The following is an 11,728-nucleotide window of genomic DNA, read 5'->3' as shown; positions in this document are numbered from 1 at the left end:
AGGTAGTGCAATAAATTTTAGAGAAAATGTTTAATTTGTTTTTTTTTTCTACAGCAAAAGTTAAAAAACACTTGATTTTAGCTTGAAACTGAAGTTTGTGCCACCTTGTAAAGAAAAGGAAGTAATCATGTGCTTCTTAACTAAATGGTTATTAAGTCAAACGCTTTTAAACAGTACTACCTATAAGATATATATATATAAGTATATATATATATATATTGAAATAAATATTATATTATATAATATAAATATATTTCACATGAGATGATTCCCTTCTCTACAAGGATCCAAATAACACAGCTTCATATTCTGATTTAATTTGTCCATGGCAAAACATTTCATGAGAACCAACCCAAAATACATCAAACGCATATATCATATTTTAATTTCATATTTTTTTACAGAAGAAGATTCACATAATTAATTTACATATTTTCATTTGTCATCAAATCCATATTTTGATTTCCTGACTTCCATGGTGGAAGTACTATAATAACACATGTATGTTATGTTATATAGTGTCCTATTTTTTCTTCCAAATAATAATCTAGATTAATTTTTTTTTTTTTGAATTTAAACTCAAATCAACATAATAATCTCCATTAATGTGTATTTAGACCCAGGAAACAAAGCAATGTATTTCCCATAATTAATAAAGTAATGAATTATAGGTTCATGAGCATGCATAAAAAATATAAAATCAATAACAGTTATAGGAACATGTGAATTTATTAACAATTGATATATTTTTTCCGATTACAAATGCCTCCACCAAACCTTTATTATGAGTATTAATAATTTATGTTAATGACATGAGTGAATAGAATCTTTGTAGAAACATGTGATTCTAATCAAATTAGAAATGCCTCCAAAAACACAAACAATAATCTAATATCGTGAAAATTAAGAATCTGTTCATAGCAGTGTGTGATTTCACTAATTTACTTTTTTCCAATCACAATGCCTCCTTTTTTTTTTTTTAATTTTAAATAAACAATAAAAATATATTATTTTATTTTTACATTTTAAGACAATTTTTTTTATATATTTTTTACTGAATTTTACACAAAACTCTATAGCAACTAATGGAAAAATCTAAATCGCAACCAAAATTCATATGCAACCCACATAAAAGTAACCGGAGCAACTAAAATTATAAATTTAAAAAAAAAATAAAAATAATATATAAAATAATTTTCTTAAAATTTTGTAAATTGCCCATCTCTTTTTAGTATTATAGTTTTTTCTTCCTTGATTGCCAAAATTATATAACATATATAAAAAAGAAGGTAATGAATAAATTACTTTATAACATCACTTATCAATTATCACAAGATTTTTGTATGAACTTTTTGCATCGGGAAATTCACCTACCTTTAAACTAATTTTAGCTGATCACGACAACTATACGTTAGTTTTCTCACATATGCGTTTGCAGTGGTGAAAAAAATAAAATCGGAGGGTAAAAGAGGAACTCTACTTCAAGAAGAAAAAAAATAAATAAAGTAAATCATGTAATATTATTAATAGCAATTTACAATCTAATTAGAAAAGGTAAATATTATTTTGGACCATGTTTTTACAAAAGTTATAGATTGGACCTTGTATTTTGTTAAATGACAAAATAGACCCTGTATTTTTTAAAATAATAAAAATAGGACCTGAGCTTAATTTTTGACAACTTTTTTTTTTAATACAACTAACTTGAAGACAATGCTTAATACGAACAGATACAAAAAAAATATAAACAGTTTCGCCATAGCACTTTTAGATCGGATTATAATTAAACTTTATTTTGACAAAAAATCAATTCAGGATCTTATTTGTACTATTTTAAAAAATACAGGGTCCATTTTATCATTTAACAAAACACAAGGTCCAATTAGTAACTTTTGTAAAACAGACAAATAGTATTTACCCAATTAGAAAACACAACTAAAATTAGAATTTTTTTAAAAAAAAAAGAAAAACATGTCAACTAATCAGCCACTTAATTTCCAAATAAAAAAAAAAAATAAATAAAATCAGATGAAAAAACCAATTAACCTTAAAATGCTTATATTCAGTATACTTCACTACACAAAAAAACAAAAAAAAAAGACACAGCAGTAGATCTATTGCAGGTTGCAGTCTTGCAGATCTCTACTTCTCCATTATTATTTCTTATTATTTAAAAAAATCGGTTTTTTTAATCTGATTTTTTTTTGAAAAAATCACTGTTAGTAGCTTCAACAAGAAGCTATTGTCTGTGTACGCAACTACAAAGATCAGAAAAATGCAGAGAACTCCTCCAAAATAAGGAAATCTGATTCCTATTCTTTCAAGACTTTTTAGCATTTATTGAATTGGATGGACTGCAATTCCCACTGAGCTTGTCCCCGGATGCTCTTCCAACTCCAAATACATGTTAATATGCTAGTCTACTTGGCTACAACGTCACATAATATCTAAGCAATCTTTTCTTGTCATGAAAAAATCTCTACGACCTCTTCTATTCAAATTCCAATACATGATAGTGTGATGGCCTAACTACATCTAATCTAACCAATACTTCCAATAACATTTTAGAGATAATATTTTTTTATTACTATTATTCTTTTGTAATGAAGAACATATATTATACTCCACTCTTGAAAACAAGTGCTTTTAAAAGTACTACTTACTACAGCTACAAGCTACAACATCGTGTCAACCACCAATAGGCAATAGACAATGATACCAAACCCATATCAACCAAGTAGAACAGAAAATGGTTAAGAGCACACTATAATCTAAACACAAAAGCAGAGTCACTCAGTGAAATCAACATCATTTTATCAGATATACAATCAATTCATGAGCATAGCAACAAAATTTTAAGCATCAGTCTGAAGAAACATTATTCAGACCAAAACTTCACAAAGGCATCTACAAACACCTTAAAAACGACCCATATTGGGTTGCCTTCTGGTTTTCCAGGGTTCTTAGAGGCCCCTCCCCAAGATTCACTGCCAAAGATAAAAATGGACAAATGAATAAGTACAAATGAGGCAGTTAGAATTACCTAATTCTTATAACAGAGCAAAGATCACTAAGCACTAGAAAATTTGAAATTGAAATTATTTTATACTATGAGATTTGAAATAACTACTTACAGATTGATTCTATCTAAAGTTGGATTACTTCCTTTCTGGGGCTTGCCAACTTGTTGAGCATCAACTTCATTTTCATTCAGCTCCTTCTCAGTTTTCAAATACTCAGATTTACCAACACTCTTGTCAATATACTTCACATTGATGCCATTTGGAACGTTTACAGCCTGTCAATGCATCAACAAACACAACTTAACAAACTATAGATAATTGCAGAAGAAAGAATTAAAACAAGCAGCACCCATTATCTTGTTCAAATATTCAATTTATCTTCTATCAAAAAAAAAAAAAAACAATGTATCAATTTACTAAAACGAGAGATTTTGTGAATCTTGATTCTTGAGTGTCAAAAAATTATTAAAATGATGTAGCGATGACATGACATGCTTCACCAAAAGCCTACCTTAGCTCCTGAAATTGCCTGGCTTTTTTCAATGGTTACTGCCGTTACATCGTTGCTAGATACTTTAACATCGTTGCCATTCAAATCTTGAATTTCATGTCCAGTACTTTTGTTAGAGCACCTTGAGCTTTCCAAAGATGGATCTCCATGTTTCTCCATTTCTTCCGCATTCACCAAGCCAGACTTGTTATCATCTAAACTATTAGAAATATTTGTCATGTTTTTCTCATCCATCAAACTAGAACTTTTTAAGGACTCTATGCCATCTGTCTGAGAACTCCCAGTATCAGTTGCTAGATCCACTTTTACAAGGTCTTGTTTATCAAAAGAATGTGCTACATTAGATAGTTCATTGGAGCTTCTATCAAACTCACCTGCTGTCGTAGTAGCAGGCTTCAGAGGAAATGTCTCAACTGTTACATCTGCAGCTATACGTGTCACTTTAGACCTAGAAGCTGTTGATTCTTCAGCATTCTCTGCTTCAGAAAGTTCACTTGAATGCAGCTCTGCTGCATTCTGTTCCTGAGATTCTATATTTCTCACATCAACCTGAATGCCATTGATAACATGCTCGCTGTCAACTTCCTCTTGTCCAGGACAAGCATAATTCCCATCTGAAACTAAATCTGCTTCCTTGTTAGATTGATCATCACCATTCTGCTCTAATTCCATAAATCTCTGCCCTTGCATCTCTACATCTTTTGGCTCACTCAATCCTCTCTCAATAGTAATATTGACAACTTGGCCATTGTCAAACACCTTGTCTTCAAGTACAGCATGATGCCCATTAACCAAATTTGGTTCTTCATTACTTCCATGGTATTCATCCGTTATTATTTGAGATCCATTTGATAATTGTGTCAAATGATATTGAGGAGCCATAGCAATTGAACCCAGCGGGTATTCTTCCAACTGATTGGTGCTTTTACCATCTCCACTTAACTTAGCAGGACCTAGAACCCTATTTTCTTGGATTATATCCCTGACGATTTCTCGTACTGTGTAGAAAGACCCACCCACCTCCTTGTGGGTAAGATTAAGTGATGGAAAACTCCCATTGTTTAACGTTTGATACCTGAAAAATCACCAAAAAAAAATGAGAAATGCAGATTTTTAGTTAGCTACTTCCCTTTAAATATATAATTGATTCAAGATAATTAAGGTATTTTAGGCCTTCTCAAATCTAGAATGTGTGAACAACACCACACACTGATACAACCATTAAGCAAAATTTCAAATCAGACCACGCATACTTTATCCAATGAAGAGTAATACTATTATATTTCCTATTCACGTCATTGAACCAGTGCAGAGCATTGCAATTGTACTTCTGAAATAGGACTTTTAAACAGCCTGAATGAAGTTTATTGATTGCTGGTAAGACATCAAATGAGATAAACTACACAAAAACATAGCAAAATCTTGATGTAAGGTTTGAAGTAACACATTTTACCAAATAAGCCCACGACGTTTAAGAGCCTAGAATACGATATACAAGATAGATACTATGAATAAACAAAGTGATAAGATTTAACACACAGCAAGGATCCTCTTCCAAAGTCAATCACCATAAAGGAAAGACAGTGTGCTAATATGACAACTTGCAAACGTGAAAATAATAAAAAACTTGAAACAAATAACCATTTGGTGCAGCATAGCATAACAAAATAGCAATTACTTCTTTATAAAGGACTCGACCATCGCCTTCCTCTCTTTCTTGGAAAGCCTAATTCGGGACTTTCTCCCTTCAGACTCATTGCTTCTAGCTAGGGCAAATGTTTGCCCAACCCAACCACCCTTTACAGCATGCATGACATCCAGAGAGTTCACCACCTGGAAGTCCTAACCTTTATGTAATAAACACAACAAGTCAGTAAATTCGTGGAGAAATGGTACAAATAATTAGCAAGCCCAAGCCAGAGACTGGAATAATATAAAAAACACACAAAACTTCATTCCTGAAGCCTACTTCAATGGTTTGGCAAACTGTTAAATAATTATGATGGCCTCAAGTCAAATCAAACACCAATCTGAAAATTCGTGGAAAAGCCCAATCTAATGACAACACAACATGAATTCAACACTCAACAGGCCAGTGTTCTAATTAGGAAGCTAGCAAGCAATGGTTTTCTTCATATGAGCATTGAATTACCACTTCAATTCAGTACGCTTCTACCATAAAATAAAATTTTGAAACAGACTCCATAAGTTCAAAACCAAAGTCCAAAATAAAAACAGCAATACATACAATTAGATTTAAACTACAGATGTTGGTCCAAATTGCAATTGAACACTCCAAACAGCAAGAACCCACATTTTAGAACAAAAAAAAAAAAAAACACAACCATCTACTGTCACACGAGCACATTACCGAAACAGATGATAACATAGGTCGCACGAATCATAACTATTCGTAAAATGTTCTATAACACATGAGTTTAACCTTCAATCTTTACAGGGTGGTGAAAAAGGTCTAAACCCTTATAACAACAAAAAAATGGAACACAACAGTCGATAGAGCTAAGCAAAGAAAACCCATTAACAATAATCTTGTTTGAGGGAAATGGAAGCATTTAAAACCAATATGTTTGCAATTTTATTATTATTATTTATTTTATTTTTTTGTAAGAATTGATTCAGTGCAGGGGAATTCAAGCTAAGAAGATAACGAAAACAATGATAAGAGTACTAATGCCAAAAAAAAAAAAAACACAGTACCTGGAGCGAGTGAGATAGGAAGGAGAAGAGAGAGATTAGGTAAGGTGGGCTGGTGCAAAACCCTACACTGCACTCTGTCTCAGAGAAAAAGATCACAGTTGTAGAAACATTTCCAATTGGCCCGGTTAGTGAGGGCGGGAGGTGCTATTAGTTTACTATAAAAGTTGGGTCGGGTCTTAGTGATATGATGGGTCAATCGATCCATGGGTCGGGTTGTGCTGCTTCCTTTACTTTTTTATTTTATTATTCGTTTCTTCTTTCCTATGTTTGACCCGAATGATAAACGGGTTTGGTTTGGGCCATTGGCCCATCAATGGGCATGAATAAGACCTAACCGAAAACCCATAATTTTGGGAGGAAAATAGGTTGTGTTTTGATTGGTATTTGAAAATTTCATAATTGTACAAAATAAACAGAAAATTTAATTAAAAAAAGTTCTTTAACACTTGGAAAATAAACTACTCTAATCTTTTATCTGAAACTAATTAATCTTTCAACGTGATTTATGTTTTTATTTTTTATCGAAAAAAGTAGACTACGTGGTTCAAATTTCTTCGATTCTGAAAATCATATAAATTTTAAATAATTTAATCTGTAGAAAATTTTGTTAGTTAGGACCAATTTAAATAAAAATTTGGTAGCTATTATTTATCAAAATACTAAGCCCCCTCGATGTCCATCTTTCTCATTCTCTCATTCTCGATTGTGCACAATGGTGCCAACTTCGGTCATCGCAGACCGAAATAGAGGCCATGGATGGCCTCCCCAAGTCTCGAGAGGCCCAAAAATGAGGAAGATTTCATCGAAGAAATAGAGGGTATGGATGAGTTCAGAGAAATTGGGAATTTGAATTTTGGTTTTAGGGGATTCTCAAGATACGAGTTTCATGTCGGAGACTATTTGAGTCGATTTTTATTTCCTTCTAAGCATTATTTTATGAACTTATACCCTTTTACAACCATTAGAGTACTTTAAAGAGGAATGGCGAGTGAAAGGTGGTTGTGGTGTGTTCTGATGGAGCTCTCGTGGTTGGTGAAGAAGAAAAGAAAACATAAGTAATTTGCGGCATAAATATTTAAGTTTAACTTTTTGTTGTAAGTTATAATTTTTGAACTTTTGTAAATATTTAATTATTAAGTGTCAAGTAAATTGTCACGTGATAATTCTTGATTAGTATAAATTATTAAATTTTTATTTTTGAATTAATAAATAAATTTAAATACCAATAATATTATTATTTATTATAAATAAAATATTACGATATATATATTTAGTCAGTGCCGAACTTTGACATGGGGCCTATCGTACAAGGCCCCCATTTTTCTAAGGTCCAATTTTTTTTTTTTTTTTTTTTAAAAAAAGGCCTACTTTTTTTTCCTATTGAGATTGTTAAATTTAAGGACTTTTGTCTAATTTTAGTAAAAAATTCTAACATGGATGAAAGTTCAAGGAGCGTGATTTATTTTATATTATTAGCAATAACATATATATATTTATTATACAAAAATTTTATGCGGATGGTGTACATAAATAACATATCGAACAAAAATAAATAACATAGTGATAAAATATATAGAAATGTTCATTTTAATTAATAAAAAATACAATAAAATTTAATATTTACTAATTAATAAATATTTTTTTTTAATAAATAACTATCTTATTTTTATATGTAATTAACATTAAATAAATATAATAAAAAAATATTTTTATTTTAATTTTTCAAAATAATATATATATATAAGATTTTTGTACTCAATCAAACATTGTAATTTAATTAACAGTAATATGATTACATATTACCCTACATAACCAAACACAGTTTACACATTTCCCTATAATCATATTCTCTTTTATAATATTCCCTATAATCAAATTATTTTAAACACCTCATACCAAATGCCACCTAAGTGTTAAGTAATTTCTCACGTGATAATTCTTGATTGGTTTAAATTATTAAATTTTTTATTTTTTTAAAAAAATAGTTTAAATTTACTAATAAAAAAATAATACGTGAATAATAACTTAACATTTAACTTACAGAGTTTGAAAAATATAACTAAAGTATTATTAGCACAAAAAATTAAACTTAAATATTTATACTACAAATTACTCAAAAAAAAAAAAACAATACTTTAATAATTTTAAATTATTTTTAATTAAAATTATAATTTGGATTAATCAAAATTTACACATCACATTTTATTAGTATTGTAAATTGTAATGGTTAAAAAACCGACAAAAAAAAAAAAAAGACTTAAAAACATTAAAGTGTGAAACTATTACCGCTAATTTTATTAATAATTTTGGTCTTTCAAAATTCCCTGTATCGATGTACTAAACATCACCTTTGTACTAAAGTATAAAGCTAAGAAAAGTATAGAAGAAGAAGACGCAGCACAGCGAAGGGAAAGTTAATATTTGCAGTAGCGAGTTACTAGTCTTATTGTGTTCTGCCGCAAAGAAAAGAAAAAGAAAAGGTAGACCCAAACTCAAAACTTGATTCCGCTCGTAAACTCGCAACTCGTAAATTTGTAACACTTGATCTTCTCCCGCCAAATTTATCTCCTGCTTGCCTTCGGGCTTTCCTCTTCTTCTTCAGGATCATGAATCGCGGTCGTGGTCGACGAAACCCCCAAACCAATCCCTCTCCGGATGGTGCCTCCGCCGGTCGTACTCATCGTCCTCATGTGAGTTTAAACCATGTGCTTCTGCTTCTTTTACTTTTTTAGTATTTGAATTGTCAAAAGTCTGAAACTTGGGTTCACTCTACTTTTCTAGGGTTTGAACATTCACATTAAATTTGGCTTTGTGTCAAAAACCTCCGAAATCTTTTTGTTCTTTTAGATGAGAAATGATTAGGGTTTCTAATTTAATCATTAAATTTTTAAATTTTCTGTTTTAAGTCTTCTGGTGGGCTTTTACTCTACATGTGAAATGGAAATATGAACAATATAATATTCTTTTTTTCCACAATAAGGAGAATCATACTTCCGTTCAATGTAGCATTTAAAAGCTCTTGTTTCTGAACCAAATTCAGAAACCCAATTATAATGTCACTTTTATATTTTGTTGTTTATCGTTGAATGCAGGGATCAAGAGCGTCTTCAAGTGGAGGTAAAGGCAAGTTTATGTATGTTGCTAAAGATCAATCAAGATCAAGTCCAGTCGAGCCAAAGGCTGGTACTCTGGAACAAGATAAGTGTTTGATTCATACTGATGTGGTCCCCAAGGAGAATTGTCCTGTATTAGTTTCTCCTTCAAGTAGAAGTAAAGATAAATTTGTCTATGTTGCTAAAGATCAGGCAAGATCAACTCTAATTGAGCCAATTACTGGTACTCTGGAGCAAGATAAGTCTTTGTTTCATTCTGATATGGCCCCCAAGGAGAATAGTCCTCTAATATTTTATCCTTCAAGTCGAAGGAAAGATAAATTTGTCTATGTTGCTAAAGATCAGGCAAGATCAAGTCCAATTGAGCCAATGACCTGTACTCCGGAGCAAGATAAGTCATTGTTTCATTCTGATATGGCCCTCAAGGAGAATAGTCCTCTATTATTTTCTCCTTCAAGTGGACGTAAAGATAAATTTGTCTATGTTGCTAAAGATCAGGCAAGATCAAGTCCAATTGATCCAATGACTGGTACTACGGAACAAGATAAGTCTTTGTTTCATTCTGATATGGCCCCCAAGGAGAATAGTCCTCCATTATTTTCTCCATCAAGTGGAAGTAAAGATAAGTTTATCCATGTTGCTAAAGATCAGGCAAGATCAAGTCCAATTGAGCCAAAGACTGGTACTCCAGAACAGGATAAGTCTTTTTCTCATTCTGATATGGCCCCTAAGGAGAATTCTCCTCCAAGCTGCTCTGCTGCCTTAAGTCATAAAGGAACTCAGATTGCACAATCTATAGTGAATTTGACAAATGATAGTGTGAAATCAAACGAGTTAAATATTTCTTCCCCGGACCTTACGCCTTCTGTAAATTGTGGCAAGGTTGGAACTTCATCATTGAAGGGTCCCAAACCTCTAGCAAGTGATAAGAAGCCTGAGAATTCAGAGCCCTCATCTGTCTCTGGTGCTTTTGATATATGCCCGCCTAAAGCCACCAGTTCTTCTAAGTTAAAACCTTCTCTATTTGCAATGAATCGAGAGAGGCGGAGTCAAGTGAAACAGACGGATAGTAAAAGTGGATTTGTGAGAAGGCCTGGAATGGTTTTGCTCAAGAACTTCATTTCACTTAGCGAACAGGTGTTGCTTTATTTACTCTATTTCTTACAAGATAGCTTCTGGAGGGACCTCTATCCCTTGATTTATTTGATTACTAACATAAAGTCTACCTCGTAATAATGTGTGACATCTTTTTTATGACCACGGATTTTTCTTACCTTCGTTAATTACTTCTATGGTGTTACTGTTTCTTATGTGTTTAGGTGAAAATAGTGAAGCGATGCCGTGACTTGGGATTAGGCCCTGGAGGTTTCTACCAACCTGGTTACCGTGATGGAGCAAAACTGCATTTAAATATGATGTGTCTTGGCAAAAATTGGGACCCGGAGTCTAGCCAATATGGTGATATCCGGCCAACAGATGGTGCAAAACCACCTTTAATTCCTGATGAGTTTTATCAATTGGTTGAGAAAGCAATCAAGGATTCTCACGTCCTTATATGCGAAGAAGGGAAAGTTGTGCTTGCGAATGCTCAAGGCATTCTTCCCAATATGAAACCAGACATTTGTCTGGTAAACTTTTATTCAGCTAATGGGCGACTTGGTCTTCATCAGGTTCCTCTAATCACACTTTTTACTAATATTTATATTATTTTCTCTTGAAATTGATTATCACAGGCTTTTTATAAACTCTAAAATATACTGTATATGCATCTCGCGACGATGCCTTCTGTGCAGGATCGTGATGAATCTCCTCAAAGTATCAAAAAGGGATTGCCCGTTGTCTCCTTTTCCATTGGAGATTCAGCAGAATTCGCGTACAGTGATGAAAGGGATGGCAAGGTAGACACTGTCACTCTGGAATCAGGAGATGTTTTGATATTTGGTGGAGAATCTAGAAATGTTTTTCATGGCGTGGCTTCTATTAAGAAAGATTCCGCCCCGCAAACTCTATTGGAGGAAACTAATCTCAGGCAGGGCCGGCTAAATCTTACTTTCAGACAGTATTGAAATATCCAGACCTCTAGCTAGTTGTCATTGAAGTCATGTTAGCTGATGGTGGAACAATTTTGTACTCTTTGTACAGTTTAATAGTTTTAGTTCAATGAAAGTGTGTTTTGATATATTGATATTAGATGCAGTTGTTAAGATAGGACTTGTTTTGTAATCCGTACCTTGTCCAAGTAAATTCATTTTTGTTTTCCACATTATTTTAAGGTTACTTTTCATTTTTGTTTTCAACACTATACTAAGAAGTATTTAATAAATCTAAAAAATCTTAAATGTGAACCTTTGATGTTAGTCTAC

General features: G+C 32.2%; 2 protein-coding genes across 3 annotated transcripts; one reads left to right on the top strand and one right to left on the bottom strand.

Moving 5' to 3' along the window:
* Positions 1–2,772: 2,772 nt before the first annotated feature.
* LOC115706231 (uncharacterized) lies at positions 2,773–6,396 on the bottom strand. Its single transcript, XM_030633808.2, has 5 exons — positions 6,253–6,396; positions 5,213–5,381; positions 3,535–4,609; positions 3,135–3,298; positions 2,773–2,987 (listed from the first exon to the last, which is right to left on the bottom strand). Exons 2-5 carry the CDS (start codon positions 5,344–5,346, stop codon positions 2,879–2,881), a joined length of 1,482 nt encoding a protein of 493 aa, XP_030489668.2. The 5' UTR covers positions 5,347–5,381; positions 6,253–6,396; the 3' UTR covers positions 2,773–2,878.
* Positions 6,397–8,547: 2,151 nt separating this feature from the next.
* LOC115706242 (uncharacterized) lies at positions 8,548–11,631 on the top strand. Of its 2 annotated transcripts, XM_030633826.2 has the most exons (5): positions 8,548–8,732; positions 8,855–8,942; positions 9,345–10,502; positions 10,685–11,035; positions 11,159–11,631. In XM_030633826.2, exons 2-5 carry the CDS (start codon positions 8,859–8,861, stop codon positions 11,429–11,431), a joined length of 1,866 nt encoding a protein of 621 aa, XP_030489686.2. In that variant the 5' UTR covers positions 8,548–8,732; positions 8,855–8,858; the 3' UTR covers positions 11,432–11,631. The 2 variants fall into 2 exon arrangements, with proteins under 2 accessions (XP_030489686.2, XP_030489684.2); XM_030633824.2 differs by having other exon boundaries at positions 8,585–8,942.
* Positions 11,632–11,728: the final 97 nt, after the last annotated feature.

The sequence above is a fragment of the Cannabis sativa genome, chromosome 1 (assembly GCF_029168945.1).
Source record: "Cannabis sativa cultivar Pink pepper isolate KNU-18-1 chromosome 1, ASM2916894v1, whole genome shotgun sequence".
Classification (NCBI taxonomy): Eukaryota; Viridiplantae; Streptophyta; class Magnoliopsida; order Rosales; family Cannabaceae; genus Cannabis; species Cannabis sativa.
The sequence above is the reverse complement of the archived record's forward strand: the minus strand, read 5'-3'. Positions and strand labels throughout refer to the sequence as shown.

Bases quoted from the DNA above. Each gene is read 5' to 3' on its own strand.
- LOC115706231 (XM_030633808.2), bottom strand. From the start codon at position 5,346: ATGCATGCTGTAAAGGGTGGTTGGGTTGGGCAAACATTTGCCCTAGCT. The intron at 3,299-3,534 runs GTAGGCTTTTGG...ATGCATTGACAG, and splicing joins AGGCAATTTCAGGAGCTAAG to GCTGTAAACGTTCCAAATGG. The intron at 2,988-3,134 runs GTAAGTAGTTAT...TATCTTTGGCAG, and splicing joins ACTTTAGATAGAATCAATCT to TGAATCTTGGGGAGGGGCCT.
- LOC115706242 (XM_030633826.2), top strand. From the start codon at position 8,859: ATGAATCGCGGTCGTGGTCGACGAAACCCCCAAACCAATCCCTCTCCG. The intron at 8,943-9,344 runs GTGAGTTTAAAC...CGTTGAATGCAG, and splicing joins GTCGTACTCATCGTCCTCAT to GGATCAAGAGCGTCTTCAAG. The intron at 11,036-11,158 runs GTTCCTCTAATC...CCTTCTGTGCAG, and splicing joins GGCGACTTGGTCTTCATCAG to GATCGTGATGAATCTCCTCA.